This window comes from Mus caroli, chromosome 4, assembly GCF_900094665.2.
Source record: "Mus caroli chromosome 4, CAROLI_EIJ_v1.1, whole genome shotgun sequence".
NCBI lineage: Eukaryota > Metazoa > Chordata > Mammalia > Rodentia > Muridae > Mus > Mus caroli.
The window spans coordinates 56,551,822-56,572,651 of NC_034573.1; the positions used below are offsets into that span (position 1 = coordinate 56,551,822).

The 20,830-nt window shown below is 49.2% G+C and overlaps 2 protein-coding genes across 2 annotated transcripts; both read right to left on the reverse strand.

Moving 5' to 3' along the window:
* Nucleotides 1–5,120: 5,120 nt before the first annotated feature.
* On the reverse strand, nucleotides 5,121–15,718 carry Alad (aminolevulinate dehydratase). The gene is made up of 12 exons (XM_021160120.2): nucleotides 15,539–15,718; nucleotides 10,031–10,217; nucleotides 9,476–9,526; nucleotides 8,811–8,907; nucleotides 7,812–7,947; nucleotides 7,626–7,709; nucleotides 7,448–7,536; nucleotides 6,803–6,858; nucleotides 6,629–6,716; nucleotides 6,451–6,537; nucleotides 6,041–6,170; nucleotides 5,121–5,261 (listed from the first exon to the last, which is right to left on the reverse strand). The coding sequence occupies exons 2-12, from the start codon at nucleotides 10,141–10,143 to the stop codon at nucleotides 5,200–5,202; spliced, it is 993 nt and encodes a 330-aa protein (XP_021015779.1). The 5' UTR covers nucleotides 10,144–10,217; nucleotides 15,539–15,718; the 3' UTR covers nucleotides 5,121–5,199.
* Nucleotides 15,719–18,291: 2,573 nt separating this feature from the next.
* On the reverse strand, nucleotides 18,292–20,746 carry Pole3 (DNA polymerase epsilon 3, accessory subunit). The gene is made up of 4 exons (XM_021160277.2): nucleotides 20,592–20,746; nucleotides 20,411–20,496; nucleotides 19,965–20,083; nucleotides 18,292–19,758 (listed from the first exon to the last, which is right to left on the reverse strand). Exons 1-4 carry the CDS (start codon nucleotides 20,655–20,657, stop codon nucleotides 19,592–19,594), a joined length of 438 nt encoding a protein of 145 aa, XP_021015936.1. The 5' UTR covers nucleotides 20,658–20,746; the 3' UTR covers nucleotides 18,292–19,591.
* Between the last annotated feature and the right edge of the window lie 84 nt (nucleotides 20,747–20,830).

A 20,830-nucleotide genomic window follows, 5' to 3' on the forward strand; every position in this document is an offset into this window, starting at 1 on the left:
AAGATAGGGTTTCTCTGTGTAGCCTTGGCTGTCCTAGGACTTACTCTGTTGACCAGGTTGGCCTTGAACTCAAAGATCCAAGTGCTGGGATCAAAGGCATGCACCACCCCCTGGCTGGGAAATAAAGTTTCTTATATGAAGTATTTTCCATCCTTGAGTCTCCTGTTGAAGACACAGGGAAACCAAGGCAGGGCACAACTGCCAACCACACATCTCTCATTACTTTGAATTTTTTATTTATTTAAAAATTTTTTTCAGTTAAAACACAGAAAAAAATGTCTACAACGGGTGTTATGGTATATGTCTTTAATCCTAGTATTCAAAAGGCAGAGAACAGGAGAATATCTATGACTGTGAGGCCAGCCAGGGCTACATAGTAAGATCATATATTTAAAAAAGTATGTTTTTTTGAATTTTCACAATATGAATATACTCTTGTGTCTGCTATTCAGATCTCCCCTCCAATCTAGATGCCTAGAGCATCTCTGTTTTCAGTTGTTTATCCCCCAAATGGTAGCAAGAACCCCCACCTTGCCCCTTTTTTGATATAGGATTTCGTATAGTAGCCCAGAAATATGGGGTTGCNCTATTTCATTCACAGCAATCCTCCTGCTTCAGCTTTGTAAGTGCTGAGATATACGCATGAGCCACCATAGCCCACTTCTGTGTATGTGTGTGTGTGTGTGTGTGGTGCTGGGATTGGACCAGGACAAGGCGAGTACCCTTCTACCATGGACCTGTCTCCAGACCTCTCCTAGGCTCAACTGTACTTTCACTTGTTTGTGAGCTGAGTATATGTTGAAACACAGCAGGCACGTTCTTCAATCTTCCTTTACATCTATGTTTTATTTATTTATTTAATAAAAATTTTTAAAAGATTTATTTATGTATTATATGTAAGTACACTGTAGCTGTCTTCAGACACTCCAGAAGAGGGCATCAGATTTCATTACAGATAGTTGTGAGCCACCATGTGGTTGCTGGGATTTGAACTCAGGACCTTTGGAAGAGCAGTTGGCTCTCTTAACCACTGAGCCATCTCGCCAGCCCGCATCTATGTTTTATTAATGTTAATCCACATCACAATGTATGGCTGTCTCATTCGTCCATTCACAAATGAAGTACATCTCATTGCTGATGGACATTTGGGTTAGTTCCAGTTTGGGGTGGTCACACATATTAGAAAACATTACGAATGTGTCCCAGAGAGCATCAGTATACATTATCGATAAGTAACTAGGTGTGGAAATCCGGATACCATCGGTGTGTTTCATTTCAGTAGATAGAGCCAGTTTTCTGAAATGGCCATACTAGTAACTTGCGTTCAGATGTTCCCCATTCTCAACAAGCACCTTCCTTCCTTCCTTCCTTCCTTCCTTCCTTCCTTCTTTTCTTTTTTTTCAAGACAGGGTTTCTCTGTGTAGCCCTGGTTGTCCTGGAACTCACTTTTTAGACCAGGCTGGCCTCGAACTCAGAAATCTGCCTGCCTCTGCCTCCTGAGTGCTGGGATTAAAGGCGTGCACCACCACCGCCCAGCTTATCATCTACCTTTCAATGTTAGGACTCTGATGGACTTATGAGGTCTGAATGCTTCCACCCCATTGGTGCTCATGCATATGATTTTGTCAGAGTTGTTGCTGCATTGCCTAGGATGATGTCACGATCCTCCTGCCCCCAGCTGTCTAGTGCTGGAGTTCTAAGAATGTGCCTCCATACTATCTTTGATTAATGAGATGTAACAGAATAAGACACAAGCTAAGATCAATCCCCTGTTTGCACAAGTTGGTAACACAGCTCCTGGTTGTTTAAAGTAAATAATATATACATGAGTTCCAGAGTGGGCGTGTGGTGGTCAGGAGTCAAGTTTTGGACTTGACCACTGTTCCCACAGTGGGTTCCTGGGGTTGAGTTCAGGTCAGGCTTGTACGGCAAGCACTTACACTTGCTGAGTCATCTCAGCAGCCCCAAGAAGAAAACCTTTAAAACTACTGTTATTTTGACTTCTTGTATTCACTAATCCGAATACAGAGGGTGAGTTTAGAGAGATTGCTGGATCAGGTTTGAGGAAGTGACAGGTCAGCTGAGGTCAGAACATAAAAGGAGACACATGGATTTAGGGAGAAGGCATTCCAGGCAGAGGACCATTTGGTACCAGAGCCAAGGCCTTGTCAGCCTTTTATGTAATGGGGCAGGTCAACCATGTCACCCATCCCTGTCCAGTTCATAGTGAGTGAGCCAAATGGTAGACATGTGACCTACGCAGAACAATCACAGATCGCCAGAGTTGTTATGGCAGGGACAGGACAGAACGGGTCTTTCTCTGGGATTACAAATTTTAGGGGTTATTTCAGTGAGGGATCAAGTTGTTGGCTGGGAACGCTTATCCAACAATAAAGTCTCCCCAAGGCCAAAAGATCAAAGCCTTTGACTTGGGGACACACATAATTGACATTACCAAGATTTAGGCATGCAAACCAGTTCAGTTTCTTTTTCTATTGAACTGAGTTTCAGTCCCTGCAACCAAGAGTACCCAGACTCAAGACTGCCACAAATCACTAGGCCCTTCCTGTGCTAGACTGGCAGTCTATATGGGATGGCTAGCTGGAAACTGGGTGTTCTCCACTCTTAAGGAGTTAAATGGCTGATTATGATGCCTGCCAAAGGGACAAACTACAGCCTAAACTGGCACATTTGAGAGGGGAATGAGAAAACCACGTCTCACCAAGTCCCCGGACACCCACCGCCATGTGGCATAGGTCAATTACAACCCTTTCAGATGACTCTCAAGTCTCTTCCTGATTTTAAATAAGGATCTTACTCTGCAGCTTAGGTTAGTCTTGAAGTCCAGGAAGCCCTTCTGTGCAGGAAGCCCTTAGGCGTAAGCCATGTCTGCCTGTGCCTGCTTTGTTTGCAAAGATGTAGGTGGCTGCCACCAAGTGGACACTTCAGGTGACAAGACCCAGCTCTAGGGGAAAATGGGCTCCAAGGTCTTCCGCCCATACCAGTTAGTCACACAGCAGAGGCCAGCCATCTTTCTCACTGTCCCTTACTGGGAGGTGTCAAGAGTGATTAAGGGTAGGGGCTTTGGAGCTGGGTCAGAATGTTACATCTGGTTTTCTTTGTAACCTTTAACCCAGTTCTGCCGAAAATGTGAGTAGCCTTAGTGGGGGGTGCCATCAAAATCTCTTAGCTAGACCTTTCTCATTGCCAAGGACCCCAAGCTAAACTTAGCTACCTCGAGTCTGCTTTCTCCATTAAATGGTCAGGCCACCTGCCATTCAGAGAAGCAGGTCTAAACTATACTCTAAATACATCTCCCTTTTTTGCATCCCTATGGTCACCATGGAATTCAAACATCTCATCTGCACAATGCCATGGTGTTACTAAGTGAAAACCACAACATGGTCATTCCCCTGCTGGCGTCCTTGATCTTGGGATAAAGGTGGAGGAGTGTGGCATCGAAGCCCCTGTACGGCTTAGACCGAGAACGCTGATGTCCAGGCCACCTGTTCCTGTATTCTTCCTGGTGTGCGGGCCACACCAGCCCTGTGCTCATCCAGTTCCACTTTGGCTCCAGGAACTTTGCACAAAGGTTCTTTCCCTGGAAGGCTCTTGGTCAATTATGTCTCAGCTTAGCTATTCATCCAAACATCAGTCCTTCAGGGGGACTGTTTTCTGATCCTTCAAAGGTCGGGACCTGGTGACCTTCCCATTTGCCATTGCGCTTGGACACATTAGGGCCTTGGCACATGCAGGGTAGCACGTCTCCTGGCTCTCTGAACAGCTTCGTGATGGCTTCCCTAACACACGAACCATTTTAACCACAGAGCTCAGAGGCTGTATAACAGCCAAGATAGTACAAGTCTAGTCTGGTATACCCCTGGCCCGAAGATAGCATGTTTTAAATTAGTGATCTGGGTTCTAGATGGTAAATCTATGTTCAGGATCCAAGAAAGAGACAGTTTAGGGCTGATTTGATTTTGATGGCTACCTTCCAGAAGGCTGAGAAGTAGGAAAATCAGCTCTTGAGTTATTCACAGCTATAAAAGAAAGCCAGCAAGTATTGGACCAGTCTGATTGCAGGAGTCGCCAATTAACTAATTAATTCTGCACCTTAAGAATGACATCGCTTTAGAGTCAGAGCTAGATAGGGCCTCCACCTCTAAAGTCAGGTGTGCCTGCAAACTGGCCCTAACCTTCATTAGCCACAGTACCGGTGTCATGTCAGATGAATGAACTAAAACCAGCTGGGCAGCTTCAGAAACCCACAAAGACAACCTCACTCTCTCTTGTTCCCTTATCTACCTCCCGCAAAACATCTAGTCTGGTCTCCAGAACGTGTCTTTAAGGCTATAGGTACAGTTCAGTGGCAGAGTGCTTGCCTAGGTGGGTGAGGCCAGGGATACTTAGTGGAGAAAACTAAACCAAACAAGCCCAAATCTTTAAGATGGCTGTCCCAAAGATGCAAAACAAAACTTCAGGACCCTGCCAAGTCAGGGAATGAACTATTCCAACCTCCCCTCTGTTATCCACGTTCCTCTTTCTCGCCTGCCCTCTAGCCCTGCCAAGCTCCTCTTACCAAAGGGGTCTCTGAGCACATCTGCTGGCCCTCTTTGTCCCTTTAAGGTTTCAACTCAGGGACAGCTTCTGTCTTGGACTTCCCCTTTCTAGCATGTATTGCTTCACCTGCTTTGTTACGCTCCCCTTTCTCTGTATACATCCTACAGAGAAGCGCTGCTGTGCATCCTGCTGTGTCCATCTGCCCTGGGCAGAGGTTCTCAGGAACTGACTTGTGCAGACCGGACTTTCTGATGCTGGCATCTCCTGCGGCCAGGAATCCCTGCTGCTTCTGGGGTTTGATCCTCATTAATGAATAACTCTTTAGGTTTCAAGCTCCAACTGCTCTCCTCTTGTCCCAAAGCCCCAAGCCTGAGGCTCTTGAGACCTGCCAAGCTGAGGCCACACCTCAGCAGAGCAGGGAGGAGGGTCTCTGGGCTGAGCCAGAGTGGGAAACTTGGAGGGCCTGGAAGGCTGCAGCTGTGAGTGGGAGTTTAGCATGCTGGCAAACCACCGAGGGCGCTGCACCCTGCCAGCAGCGTGGGCAGAAAGAGGGCACAGGGCACAGTTCTAACAGCACATTTACTTTCCCCCTTCTGTAAGGCCCAGGGCGCTTGGTCAAGATCAAATCCGACACTTCCTTCATTCTTCCTTCAGCCACTTCAACAGCTGCGGTGCATAGTAGGTGATGATAATGTCGGCACCTGTACAGACAACAGAAATGGGAGGGATGTGACGTCAGCTACCAGCACAGTTGGGGTACAAGGGCCAGACAGAGGAAGATCACCGGGGAGAGGCATGGCCTGGTGGCACAGCCTAGGGCTGAGTCTGGCTGTAGCTAGCTCCAGACACTGAACAAGTCATTCTCTTGTCTTGGGCCTTGATTTGCTGATAGGTGGCAAGTGCAGAGGAAGATGCAGGCGAGTGTAAGCCTGACTGCTCTGCTGGTCCAGTGCAGCCCCAAGACCAGACTACAGACCTTACTTCTTAGCTGAGGTTCTTTCTCCTCTTGCCCAGTTACCCAGCCAGGGCCGACTAAGCTCAGACCCATTGTCTCACCAAAGGTTTCAGTGATGAGCTACAGTGCCCAAGTTGCTTGTCTGTGGACCTTTCTGGTGAGTGGGGAGAACAAGAGCCTGCTGTTAAATCCCTGGCTGTGGAGCCTGAATGACCAGGATGGTGAATGATATTAACCAAACCTGCTCCCATTTACAGAGTAATAAGCATACACTACATATTATCGCAGGTACTCCTCCAGACAAATACTTACCGGGTATGGACAAGGACTGTGAGATTTATAGAAGCGGCTTGCCCAGCTTCTCACAACCAAAGAGTTCTATGGAGTCCCACTTCTGCATACTTTTTCCACCTTTCTACTCATTTCTACCAGTGTCTAGAGATCAGAACTTCTAGGCTTCTCAGACCTTGGGCAGAGAGCCCATTAGTCCCTGTGACACAGGTCACAAACCTCACCCCTGCTTACCGGCTCTGCGGAAGGCCGTCATGGTCTCCATTACAGCAGTCCTGAGATCAAAGGCCCCGGCCTGGGCTCCGTGCCACAACATGGCAAACTCTCCAGACACCTGGTATACTGCGAGGGGGAACTCCGGGTGCTGCAGAGAAAGACACACGGGTTCAAGGGACTGTCGCTTCTTCCCTGCCCCATTCCGATTCACCACTCACTGCCCTGCTCATTCAGAAACTGTCCAGCCAGAGCTGTCCAAAGACTCCTGTGAGCTGTGGCAGAAGAGACAACCCGGTATCTAGGCAGGGGTGGGAGGAGCGGGCTCCTGTTCAGGGGCATAGCGCTTCCGGCTCAGACTGCTCTGAGAGCCCCTCCATTCAGGGTGCACTATAGGGAATGTGCTCTCCCAAGCCCCACTCCAAGCTCACCTTGTCCTTCACCTCTTGCACCACATCCAGGTAGGGCAATCCTGGCTTCACCATGAGCACGTCAGCTCCTTCTTGAATGTCTCGGGCCTAGGGATGAGGCAAAGTGTGGGCAGCACCTGAGACAGGGACAGGACAGGGCAGGGTGGGGGGATACGGGGCTTAAGTTCTGATCACTCACCACTGCTCGGAGGGCCAGGCCACGGGCACCAGGAGGCAGCTGATAACAGCGTCGATCTCCAAAAGCTGGGCTTGACTGAGCTGCATCCCTGCAAAAGAATAACATCACGATGCCGGGGGCCCACTGCAGGTGAATGGACCAGGAATTTAACAGATCACTGCTGGTGCCACTCACCGGAAAGGACCGTAGAAACAGGAGGCAAATTTGGCACTATAGCTCATCACACAGACCTATAGGGAAGACCAATGGGGTCTAGGCTGAGTCAGCTCTTCCTGAATCCCAGGAGTAAAGTGACAGGGAAAGTTCCTCGGGCAGGAAGGGAAGGGCTTCTAATCCAGTCTCATCCAACACTAGGCCATCATCTCTCTCTCTGAGGTTGAGATGGGTCCCAAAGGCCTCATCCAGCACTGCTCTCAACTTTGTGATTCACTGTCTATGTGGGTTCATGTGTGTGCATATGCACATGTGTGCATATGCATGTGGAGTTCAGAGAACAACTTCAGCATCATTCCTCAGCTTCTACCCACCTTTTGAGACAGATATCTCTCACCGGCCTAGAACTTTATCAAGGGTAGGCAGGTTAGCCAGCAAGCTCAACCTCACCATCACTGGGAGAACAAGCATATATCATCATGCCTGCTTTTGCCATGGGTTGGGGGATCCAAACTCAGGTCTCCACCTTTGCAAGAAAGTACTTTACTGAGCCATACTCCTAGGGCTGGCCCAGGCCCTCTCCTCCAGTGCATCCCTACCCCCCTCCCACCCTCAGCCTGGCCCAGGCCCTCTCCTCCCATGCATCCCCACACCCTCAGCCCATACCCTGTTGCCAAGTCCATGTTTTAGCAGGGCAGCCTTGATGGCCTCAACTCGTCCGTCCATCATGTCTGACGGAGCTACAACCTGACAGCCTGAAAAACAAAGGGTGGCCTACAGAATTCTGGATCTCTCTGCCCCATTATGCCACCCTCCTGTCCCTGCTGCTAGGGGGCTCACTCACCTGCCTTGGCATAGGCCAGTGCCACCTCTGCCAACCGCTGTCGGCTCTCCTCTGCTAGGAATGCTCCATTTTCACTCAGTAGGCCTGGGGGACAAGATGGATGGATCTGGGATTGCACCTTGAGTCCCTGTATGTGCCTACCCTGGAGGAAAGGTGGGCTTCACAAGAGGGGATGTGGGAACTCACCACAGTGGCCATGGGAGGTGTAGGGGCACAAGCAGACGTCACAGGCCACTAGGAGGGTAGGGAAGGTCTTCCTCAGCAGACGGACAGCCTCAATAGTTGGGGAGTCCTCAGAGTCAGCTGCAGAGCCCTGTTCATCCTGGAGGCAGGGGAAGGACAAGGTGGTATGTCTATTACGGATGCTTTTCAAAAGGCATAGTGGTTGCCATCAAAGATCAGGCTCAACCTTCTCCTTTCACCCCATCAGACTCTAGATGAGGATACACTGGATTGGCCCTGTCTGTAGAGGGGACAACAGAAGCCTGGAGCTGGACTGGGGCTTGACTCGCCCCGTTACGGTGTCCCAGTCCTACTTACGAGCTTCCTGACCTTGGGCCAAAGGCAGGCAAGGCAGCAATATAACTGTGGCCCCAGAGCCTGCACAGGGCAGAGCAAGGACACACAGAGTATGACACTTCAGCCCTTCCTCACTCTGTCTTCCTTCTTCCTTCTTATATGTGTATACATGTGTTCACGTGTGTGTGTCTGTGGGAGCGCGTGCACCGGTGCATGTGTGCATAGAGACCATATGTCAAAGCTAGGTGTCTTCCTTAATCATTTTTCACCTTGAATTTCTTTGCTTTGGAGACAAGGTCTCACTGTGTAGCTCTGGCTGGCGTAGAACTAGCTATACAGACAATGCTGGCTTTGAACTCAGAGAGACATGGCTGCTCCCCACGCAGTCCCATGCTGGGGTTACAGATGTGTACCACCATGCCACAGGTTCTCACTGAACCTGGAACTCTCCAATTCAGGCAGACCACCAGCTATCCAGCAAACCCCAGGGACCTAGGTTTCGGTCTCCTCAGCACTGGGATCACAGGCACGTTCTGCACGTTCTGCTCAGCTTTCAACACGGGTCTTAGAACTGAACTCAGGTCCTCAAGCTGGAGCAACACGCACTTTACAAATTGAGAATGTGCTCAGTCCCCATCTTCCCCTCTCAACTCTTCCATTTTTCACCTTGGGAACTCTGCTGGGGACGCCAAAGATCAGGACACAGCGCAGGCCAGCTTCCACCAGAGGTCTCAGCATCTCTTCTAGCTGGTTTACACCATACCTGGGGGAGGGGTGGGGTAAGGAAATGTAAAGTGCTAAGGTAACAGGTGCCCTGCGCAGGCCTCCACCCCTTCAAACAACCCCTTTTGCTAAAAGCCTGGCTGCAGGCTGGGGCTACGGCTCTGTGGTAACAGGCTGGCTAGCATGTGAGAGCTCCTCAGCAAAAAGCTCAGTGAAGAGCCAAGCTGTGCAGGAACCCAGAGAGTGCAAGACCCACAGTCCAGGGATAAGCAGTAACATACCCACCACAGGAGTGGGCAAATAGGGTTATAAACAGAGTACTAGAGAGTTAGCTGTAGCAGACTACTCCATGGCTTTTACTCAAGTCCCGTCTCAAGCCCAGATTCTGCCTGTAGCAGCCTCTGCCACAAATGTCCCCGATGATAGAATGCTTGTCACTTTACGAGGTCACCTTCTGTACTGGCTAACAGCTTAGTCTCCCATGAAATCCTTCTTTCCACAGTGCCTTTCCAAATCTGCTACCTGCTGGGCGTGCTTCTATTTCCTGGTATTTTCACCCGTGAAATCTCTTCTCTTACCATCCCCTTGACAGTCACCACGCCTCCTACCTGGCCACTCCTGGGAGGCTGGCGATAGGCTGGACATCATCAGGAATATCCCTGTAAGAGCAAGAGAGGGCTATGGATTGATGGCTGTGGGAAGGGGTGGTGGCAACAGTGCCTGGGAAGGATGGAATGAAAGCTGAGAAGAGACATGGAAGTAGAGATGGAGGGAATGTGAGGGATCCTGTGTGTGGCTCCCGTGCCTGGGCAAGCCCAGGGCCTGAAATAACAACAGGAACAGTAATGTGGCACTGAGAACTGTAATAAGAACAGCAATCACAGGAAGGACTTGGACTCTGAAGTCACAGGGTCCTTGTGTCCCAGCTTAGATATATTCTGACTTAAGTGACTTTGGCCAAGACATACCATCTTCATTTCAGGGCTCGTATGGTTCCATAGACTATACTGTCCTTAACCTCACAGGCCATTCACAAAACCTTCTGTTTCAGCCTACAGCCCACTTTGAGGCCCCCTCCTCCCAACAATCCCAATGCCTGTTCCAGTCACACACGTGCTCCTACCCTGGGCAGATCCAGGGTCTGGCCCATTTGGGGGACTCACGTGACAAAGATGGGATAGATGAGGTTGGAGGCACTGACGGTGGAGGTAGTGCTCTGCCAGCTCCGAAGCAGTGGGTGAAAGTAGCCGCTGTGCAGAACGGACTGGTGGTGCATGGTCGGGGCAGTGGGACACAAAGAAGTCTGCTGGATGGAGTGGCAGCTCCTGGGTGTCTGCTGCAGCCTCAGCTCTGTAGAGGGCACCAGGAAACAAAAGACATGTGCCTGGGGTCCAGTCTGGCTTCCACAGTCCTGCCTCCCTCCCTCTCCAGCCTCTGCTCCTCATGCTGTGGTTTTATCAATTGCTCCCTTTCCAGGGCAAGGTAAGGCAGGGATACCTGTAGAACCTTCAAAGCAATTTCAATGTCATAATAGTATTTGGGCCATGGTTCACAGGACTGCTAGTTAAAAAACAAAATGAACCCCCCCACACTAGTTTTCTAATAACTGTAAATTGTGTCTTAGCAAAGAATCAGAAAATTAGGAATAAAAGAAAAACCGAATCGATTCTTCCTGTGTTTATTGTGAGAAGCACTGATCACCACAGCGTTTAAACTTCAATTACTCCATGAAAAATGCCCACAATTATGGCGGATTCAGAGGTTACTTTTTTTTTTTTTTGTGATGCCGTGGATTGAACCCAGGGGCTTTGCACATGTCAGGCAAGCTTTCAACTACTGAGTTACAGCCCCAGCCTGAGTGCTTTGCTTTGCTTTTTGAGACAGGGTTTCACTATGTAATTCAGCCTGGCCTCAAACTTGCTTGGCAAGAATTTTAGATAAGCAGAAAGTAAGATGCCCTGGAACTTTGCTGTTAGTGCCAAGTACTGCTAAGACCCTGCTGTGTGGGCTGAAGCAGTAGGCTCATTGTGTACCAAGCACTGCATGTATGACTGACGCAGACACGCACATGCACCGTCCTGGTACGGTGGCTTCTTAGAGCTCCTGTGACCAAGGAGCCTTCTGTGCTGGCCAATCAGTGCCCTACACTGTACTTTCTTGTCTCCCCTCCTTCCCCCATTTTGTTGGTTTTCTTTTGAGACAGGGCTGGCTCTGAATTTCCTGAATGTAGCTAAGGATGACCATGGACTCCCGATTGTCCTGTGCCTACCTCCCAAGTGCAGGGATGATGATGAGACCGGAACCCCAGACTTTTACACACGTTAGGCAAGCACTTGTTTTGTGATGTCATGCTATCCCCTTTCCCTAGGTCTACACTGTGCAGCCTTCCCTCAAGTAAGCATGCCACCAACTTCTCCCTCTCCCACCGCAGCTTCCTTCTTGCTCACTTCATAATCTCTCTTCTATAACAGCTCCTTGTGGCACTGGCTTATCTTGTGGCTAGCTGACAGAGCTTTTGCAAGAGGCAGGGGCTGTGCTGACTTCATGTCCACCTCCCACACCAGCTCTCCCCACACAATGACCCTGGCATAGGGCAGATATTTCATCCCGCTGAGAACGAGACAATAATTGCATGCCAAGTCAGTGATAGAAGACTGAAGGAAACCCGGGCGTAACATTATTTCAGGAGCACCTACTGTATGCCAGCCCACCAATATACCCTCATAGGTGCCTTCTGGAAGTCATAGGCCAGTCCCTAGAGCAGGGCTGATTAGTGTACTGCAGAACCTGGCAGCCCACGCCTACATGATCTATGGGCCCAGGGAGGAGGGCAGAGGAGTTTGTAGAAGACAGGGCTTGGGCTCTGTTCTGTAAGATGCGTGAATCTGGCAAGGATAAAGAGAGTGTTCCTCTCACGAAAGTGAATGAGGATGATTGCAGACTGGTCTGAAGTCTTGAGGATGTAGCAGGGGTCATACAGAAGAGGTGGAGGGTTTTTGACAGGGATGAGTTCTGAGCAGCAAATAGGGCACTGGCCTGGCCCGAGCCTGGCTTTGAGAGAACTCTGTGGCTGAGGAGAGCAGACAGGAAGCAGAGGAGCACAGGAGCCGTGGGAGGCCAGGAGGCGGAGAAGGAAGGGCCATCTGGAGGCAGCCAAGAGGCTGTCCCTTAGGGCGGATGCTCTGACCCAGGGGGCAGCAGAGACAGGGACAAGGCAGGAAGAGGGTGGTGGGACTCAGAGTTGGACAGCCAGCTCCATTTTAGACATTTCCTTTTGGCTACTAAGCAGCCAAGTAGAAAAGGAAAGGAAAGGGAAAGAAAGGAAAGGAAGAGAGAGAAAGCTACAGACAGTAGAGGCTGGAAGGCTTGAATCTCTGCTCCTCCAACAAAGGGGACATCAAGAGGGGGCAGTACTCACCCAAAGTCCTACAGCAAATTACCAGTGAAAACAAGCCCAGAACCCAAGGGACCCTTCAGTGTGCCTGGCTGTGCTCCCACTCTCTCAGGCTCCTTCAGCTCCCTCCCAGGCAGCTCAGGGGCCCACCTTATCCCCTTTCCCTCCTGCTGGGGTTGAGGTTATCAGGAACCACACAAGGACCAACCCTGCCACCACACCCCTGGGTGGGCCAGCCTCATCACAGGACACAAGAGAGAGAGGCCAAGCCTCCTTAGAGATGTTCTGGCTCCTAAATAACACACTCAGCACATTCGAGAGTTTATCTATATAGACTCTTTTTGCAGAATTTGGCTCTCACATCTGCCAGGAGGTTGCCCTGAGATGCACAACTATTTGCTCAAAATGACATAGCTGGTTAATGATAAAGCCCCGAATCTGAATTTGTGCTGGACTCCAGTTGGTCTCCCTCTACCTAGGTGCAAGGTGTCTAAGGCAGTACTTTATCTCATTTAAGTTACATTGTGAAATCAACATAACTCTTAGCAATTATGAAATAGAGGCTCAGAGAGGTTATGGAACTCGCTCAGTGCCGTTCTGGACTGGGGTCAGGTTTTGGAACCAGGTGCATATTCTGCCTAAGAATCATGTCTGTAGCAGGCCCTGGCTTCTGGAATCCACACCTGCATTCCCTGGCGTTCACTCATCTCCTTTAAGAGCTTAAGGGAGCAACGCTGATAGGCCATCTGCCCATAAGTAAAACTTGGAGGGCCACCGAGGAGCTGCGCTGCCCAGATTTTGCTTCAGGGTAGCTGGGAGGGGAGGGAGGGGAAGAAGAGAGGAGAGGCGTGTGAGGAGGCGCACCTCACAGTTCCTGTTTGCTTGTGGTGGGACTGAACCCCTGGACCCCTACGCTCCACCACTGAGTTACATTCCTAGCCAAAACAGTCCAACTTTGCTTTAGGCTTTGTTTGTTTGCTTTGTTTTGAACTTTTAAAGGCGTATTTTATGGCTAGGAGTGTTTTGCTTGCATGCACGCGTATGTATCACATATTTGCAATGCCCACAGAATTCAGAAGAGGTTGTATGGTCCCCGGAACTAGTGTGGCTTATGGCTGTGGAATCAACCAAACCCAGGTACTCTGTGAGAGCAATACGTGTTCTTGATCACTGAGATATCTCCTGCCCGGATATAGGTTTTTATTTTGGGCACTAGATAAAACTGAAAGAGACGTTGGTGCCAATTTAAAAGAAAAAAAGCTCTATTCAATCCCTCACAGTTTGATAGGAGAAATGAAGGGATGGAAGGCCACCTGAGCTCACCCAGTGAGTAAGGCAGAGGTAGGGACTAACCTGAGACTTCCAGCCCAGGGCCCTGTACTATACAGTGTGTGACAGCAGATGCTTAATCAACGTCCATAGAGTGGGAAGGTGCCCAGCGTTGTTTCTGTTTTATAGAACCAATTCTAGATCAGGGTTTTTCTTTGAGAGAAGCCCTTCAGAGTCTGGAAGATTTCCAAACATGGGCAGGGCATTTTCCACAAATTAAGGGGGTTTGCAAACTTGAGCTTAAACCCTGTGCCTCATACAGTAACACAGGGGCCTAGGAATACAGGAACACAAGACCACAGGAGCCCAGGCTACCTTCTCTCCCATTTTACAACAGGTTCACTCTGCTAGCAAGCTATACAAGGTATTGCAGAAACAACTGTTTCTGGGCCAAACAATCCCAGAGTTGATTCTATAACTATGGGCAAGGCCTTTCGGATCCTCCCCCACTTTTTTTTTTTTTTTCAAACTTTAAAATGTGCTGATATTATCAAGCCTGCATGCTGTAGAGAAGATCGGATTACTGATGAGGTGTGTCTGACACCACGGTAGCTGCGGCAAGTAACGCTAAATCTATGGCTAGTGCTGAGCTGGGATGAGTAGGCTGTACTGTGTGACCCTTTGCCACACCTAGGGAAGGACATACATTCCAGCCACTGCCTGAGGTTGAGAGAGGCTAGCGGCCCTCCAGCAGCATGTACTGGACAATGGAACACTGTAGTTTCTTAGAGACACTTCGGGGTAGCTTTTCTGAAAAGACTGTAAAGGTCTCACCTCCCTTAGGAGGTAGCATCCCTCGCCCTGGGAGTGAGACTGCCACTGGGAGCAGCTGAGAGAAAGCTTCAGAGCCTGGGCTCCCAGGTTGTACCCCACAATGGATTCCGGAGGCTGTGCTCTTGGCATACATAGTAGTGAAGTGGTGCCAGCTCGAGCAGGCTCTGTCCTGGCTAGGGAGGAGACAAGTCAGGTGGGCCAGCTAGGTAGAAGGTTCAGAGCTGGGAAATCTGAAGCCCAAAGAGGCCCAGGAAAGGCATCTGTGAGCAGTTCTGAAAAGGTACTGCCCGGTGGCCCATTTGCATTTCCTGCATACTCTAGCTGCCACCTGCCAGGGTGTTAGGAGGGGTTAAAGAACTAGACCTTAGAGCACATCTAGTGTGGGAGCATAATCCCCCCTGCTGCCCAGGTCTAGCCATTTCAAGCTAGGAGTTGCCTTTCCACAGACTGCTAAAATATTCTGGCTGAGAGCTTTTACATCAAACAACTGTAAAATTGAACTCGAGAAGGGCAGGTCTCATACGGCAGGTCTGCTATAAATATGGTCCAAACTTCTGGAGTCTAGCAGCCCTCAGTCCTCACCAGGACTTTTGGCATTAGAAGGACAGAGTTCACACGTTATAGTCCCAGTATGGAAGAGGACACAGATTCCAGGTGAGAGTAGGGGAAGAAAGGTTTAACCTAGACCTGGGCACGGCTGGTAGCAGGGTGGCTAGTATGTGACTTTGGGATTTAAAAGGCATGGGGACAAATTCTTGTTTCAAGCTGTATGACTGCTTGTCTTCTCATGTGGTCTGGGGCTTAAGCGGATCTCAATGGGTCGTTGTATGACTGAATGAGCAGAAGCAGGAGAGAACTAGCACAAGCGACCCTTATTGTTTTCCCCACTTCTCCAGCCTGCCAGACAGATCGCGCTCTGCAGAAACCGAGGCTACCCCTGCGGCCTCCGAGAAAGGGGGCGGGTGGAGCCCAGCTTTGAGTCCCGAAGCCCGGGCGCAGCAAGACCGTGTAGCGGCAAGAATCCCGCCCACTCTAGTAGGTGCATAAGGACAGCGTCTCCGCTACAGCGTCAGAGCTTCGGGAACACAGCGCCATAGGGGTGCACCTCACCTTGTGCTGGGGTCCCGTCCCCCACCCTCAACCCGCCTCTTCCCAGAGGCCGGCGCCTGCTCACCTATCAAGGACGCTGCTCACCGCTGCTCCGAGCCGCGCTCTGGACACCGCGCTCTCCCGCTCTATAAGCGCAAGCCCACGTGGGGGCGGGGCGGCTCACCCGGAAGCGGCTCCCGTACCGCCCGCCCCTCCGGGAATGCAGCTTACGTTCCCTTCGGGGCAGTCTCCGGATCCCTAGTCAGCTCGCGCGGTCAGATCCACGAAGAGCGGGGCTGGAATCTTGGCCAATCCAGAGTTGCTCGGGAGCCCGAGAACCCGCCCGTCTCCCCGCCCCCCAGCTCGGGTCTCACTTGAGGTGGGAAGGCCCGAGGGGGTTCACGTGGGCATTCGGAGCCTCTGGGAGTTGCCCTGTCTTGCAATCCCGAACTCATCCCAGAGTTCACTTGACGGTCTATTCTCAGCCCGGAGCAAAAATTGACTGCGTTGCTCACTGGTAAAAGAACAATTGGATGTCTACGGCATTAAAACACCTCGGTAATGCCTAACACAGCGGATAAATCCGTGTTGGCGGACTAAGTTCAGCAGCAGACTGACTGTCTAGATTTATTTATTCTATGTAATTGATTATCCAGCCCCTATCTCATGGGTTGAGAGATATGAAAGACATTGAAAAAAAAGCCAAGAAAACTAACTATCCAAGTTTGCTAGGAGATCAGGTTTATCTACAATGGATACATTAAAATTTGGAGTAAAAAAGGGAGTAAATTTGGTGGTGCATGCCTTTAATCTTAACACTAGGTGACACAAAAGCAAAAAACCAGCCAACCAAACCAAACAAAAAACCAAACCAAAAACAAACAAAACAGAAAACAAACAAACAAACCAAAAAACACAATTAAAAAAGAAAAATTCTGACTAAAGGTCTGCGGAAGACTGGAGCGTGTGGTCTAGAGAGGTTTATGGGGCTTTGACAAAGACTTGTGGTGAGTGGCAAGGGCCCTCATGAGTGGAGGGAGCCTTGGGGAATGCTCACTAGGGAGGAGGTGATAAAATTATTTTGGAGGTAGAAGTGGGTAGTTGTGTAATAAATACTGTAAATGTCCTAGGTACCACCAGATCTTCATTTTTAAAATGTTTAAGATCTGTGAACTCATCTTGGTTTTCAATAATTCACTAGAAAAATTGAACTTAAAGTTGTAACAAGAGAAGCTGGGTGAAGGGTATGAGAGTGTTGTAGCTTGTCAAAAAACCCTCACCCACAAAGAGCACAGAGACCACCATCATTGCAGAAACGCATGAGGATTTTACTTATCCAGCATGTTGGGGACTCCCCTCTCAGCACGCAGGCAGGAGGAGACAGCCAGAACAAAGAAGGAACACACTTTTATGCCTGCTACCAGGGTAGTTTGGCTTATTTTAATTGGTGTAGCCAATAGCCTTTTTAAACATTGGTTGGTTTGTATAGGGTGACTTATTTTGTCTGTCCTTGTGTTTTGTTTTGTTGGTTTTTTTTTTTAGAGGTGGGGCAGGAGGATTGTTAATTTTGTTTTTGACCGTTAAAACTATGTTTCTATATTTGTTTAGTCAGCCAGCTTTTTATCTGGCTCTGTACTTGGCCTGCTAGTAGTTTGGAAAGTCCTTTTGAAGGGGGAAGGTACAGGGTAGTCTTGAATTTATTTTGGATATTACAATGGGAAAAAACTTATGGAAGACCCCAAAGATTCTTTCCAGATGTTGAATTCCTTACTTTTAAACCCAAATCTCCATTCCCAGAAAAGGTTTCTTCTTAGAATGTTAAAGTTTAGTTAAGGGATCGAGCAGAACAAACCAAAGACATGGGAGAGTTTGGTTTTTGGTTTTGTTTGAATATGCTAGCTAGGCAAGCACTATGTCACTGAGCCCCTTCCATTCTCGACAGCCTTATGGTGGAGATTAGATGGTAGGGTGAGCCCTTCTTACACAAGCCTTGAATAACAGGTTTAACTATGGATTTGATCTCATTGAAAGCAAAGGTATATTCTAGGAAGAGCTACTTGGTACTTAGTACATACAATTGAAATTGAGTTCAAAGGAAGTCACAGGATTACAAATGGGCCTTGAAGGGTAGGTCTAGCACCCGTGCTCTTGGGAATTAAGAAACAATGTTTCTTCTGGGAAGGAAAAGGCCTATTATTATAACCAAAGGACCGCTGTAGTTCTTGGTGAATTTTGATTTATAAATTTTACTTATGACTTGAGAACTGTGTGTACTGGAGAACATAGAGCTGTGGTTAAGAGCTGGGTGTGGTGGTGCACGCCTTTAATCCCAGAAGAGGCAGGCAGGCAGGCAGATTTGTGTTCGAGGCCAGCCTGGTCTACAAAGTGAGTTCCAGGACAGCCAGGGCTACACAGAGAAACCCTGTCTCAAAAAACAACAACAAGAGCTAGTAGAGGCAATAGCAATGTTGCTTGATGAGAATTAATACTTGAAAGTACTTAGAACTTAGTAAGTGGGAGCTAGCTGGGCACACACTTTTAATCCTAGCATTTGGAACGCAGAGGCAGGTGAATTTCTGAATTCGAGGCCAGCCTGGTCTACAGAGTGAGCTCCAGGACAGCCAGGACTATACAGAAGTGGGAGCTAGTGAGATATGCAAAGTAACCAGGAGAATCTCAGGATATGTTGGCTGTGGTTAAGAGCAGTGCCCTTAAGTCGTGAATACTCATTCACCTGCTGGTAAGGCAAGACACAGGACTGTGTGCCTATGTGTGAGGGTAGGAGGAGAGAGAGGGGGGTCTTGGTGAGTCCTTTGCAAAAGCACACTGTATGAGTCATCATTTTAAACAAGAATGCTCTTTATTTGTAGAAAGCATTAAACTCTTCTCAACAGTCTCCAGTCACTCTCACCAAACTCTTCCCTGTATTGCCCTGACTAGTAAACAGTGTGCAACTATATTACATCACCTGGCAGCCTCAAGTGCACAACTAAGACAGAAAAAGTGCTTGGAGCACTCAGTGGGGGAAAGGAAAGGCCAACAGACACGTTCAAAGCCACAGCAATGGTGCTACATTCCTGAGCACCATTCCTCTTACTGTAAGGTTCAGAGGTGTTCTCAACTCTCTTTAGAAGGCAGGAGATTAGGACTAAGGAATCTGAGGACCTTGCACTTTGGAATATGACATAGGCTATCAGAGTCCCTAGACTAGAAGATGAAATAAGTAAGAGGAGGAGAAATCAGGGCTGGGAAGCAGAGGCTGGAGAGATGGAGACAGAACAGGCTGTGCCTAGAAGAAATAAAGTCTCTGGAACTTGTTATGAGCCCAGGGAATGAAAAGCAGCAGCCATAAGTCTGGGAGATGGATCTGGGATTTTATACCTTCCAGGAGGTGGCACTAGGTTCTACCATGGCAGGCACTGAGTTACCTCCAAGATTAAGCCCCTGCTTTTAAGAATTGGCACCTTTTTTGACAGATTCTAATCAACACTCAGAATTGAAGAGTATGTGTTCTAGGAGTGCAACTATCCCAGACAACTGAGCATCTACAGTCACTAGAGGACTACAAAGCTAAGTAAGTCTAGAAAACCAGACACCAAGTAAGTAATGCTACCATCAAGTGAAGACATTTCCTCATTCGCTCGCTCACAGCTCCTTAGTCATCTCCTAGAGAGCAGCCATTCTAAGCACTAGTTCCTCTGGTTAACTACTGTACAGTCAAACTGGGTGACCAGGATCAAAGTCCCCTTTTTTCCCCCTGAGCCTTTAGTGCCTCTGTGACTTGGAACACAGCAGGCAACATGGATGTTATTACTTACTCAGAGGGGCAGGGAAATGGGATCAGAAACTAGCTAGCCATATACTTTAAGTAGACAAGCAATACCAAACTACGTAGTCACTCAGAATCGCTTATTAAAAAACGTCATAACCTGCGGACTGATGACGCATAACTGGTTTCTGTAACTCAGATGCTCTGAGCCTGGGAAGAGTTATTTTTGATCTTTCTGGTCAGTTTTTATTTTGATCTCAGGCACCAGTATCGAAGATGGCTCTGCCTTGCAGGGAAAGCCTTCACACAGACACGTCTCAGGATCTCAGGGTCCCCTCCACCACGCCACAGTCTGCCCACTCTCTCCATTCAGTTGTCTATTTCCTCCTCTTCGTTCTGGTCTTCCTCGTCCAGTCTTTCTTCCTCCTCCTCCTCCTCCTCTCTGCTTTTGTCTTGCTCTTCGGAATCCTTTTTGTCTTTGTCCTTCTTCTTTTGCTCCGAAGCCTCCTTCTTGCCTTTCTGCTCCCGCCTGTACGCTGTAAGGAAGCAGGAGGTTATGGTTTAATTAGACAAACCGAGGCACAGGTGGAATAACCAGGCCCCTATCACATACCCGAGATGGTACCAACTAAACAGAGCAGAGCTATGACCAGTCCTGAATTATTGAAAGGGACCTAATGGCACTGATACTGATGAACATTTTTTTATATATGGTTTAAGAGGCAGAAGAGTACGTGGATACCTTCTAGAGCTTCTTTTAATGGTGTTATGAATCGCTGGAATTCCATCTCTTCCATGGCTGACAGCACGTCACTGGCATTGAGAGTCTTGCGCTTTCCTTTCATTGCGAAGTTATTGGCACTGGAAGAAAGAGCAACGCCCTTCAGAAGCTGTCAAAGTGGGTGGAGGCATGAGCCCCAGGAATGAGGTGGGAAAGCCGTATTTATCTTAGATGAATGGATTTTGTGTGTGTGTGTTTATGTGTGTGTGGCATGGCTCAGTTCATCCCCTCCCCATACAAAGGGCTACCGTAACCGTCTTGTTTAACCTGCTCCAGAATGTGTGACAACTGGAAGAGAGCTGTAAGTCGCTCTCTACTGAGGCAGGAAACTGGGGCCTGTAGGTTCCAGGCCACGAACGCGGGGTCAGGATCCCGCTGCGCCTCCCTTCAGCCTCTGCTCGGCTCACCAGGATGTGGCATACAAAACGAAGACACTGGCGGCGCGGGAGATGGCGCTTCGGGCCTCCTTGGAGATGTTGACACCGTCCGGGAGCTGCGAGGAGAGTGGAGATGAACACACACGCGGATTCTGTTAACCTTCTGCCCACACGTCCGCCCTCGACCCATTCGCCAGCCCGAGCGGCTCACCGCCTCCTTGATGATCCTGGTGATGACGGCGTTGGGCAGATTTAGGTCCTCGGGCCTCTCCGCCATTGCCTCCGCTGGGGCCCGACCCTCCTGCTCAGGTCTCCAGACAGTTCTGGTGTCTGGACTTCCCGCGTCGCTAAGATATGACCCTCGGAGGCTTCCGTCCTACCCCACGTTGCCAGTGTCCCACAGTGCTTTGCGCATCACAGCCTCTCTGCTACATCAGCCCCGCCACAAGT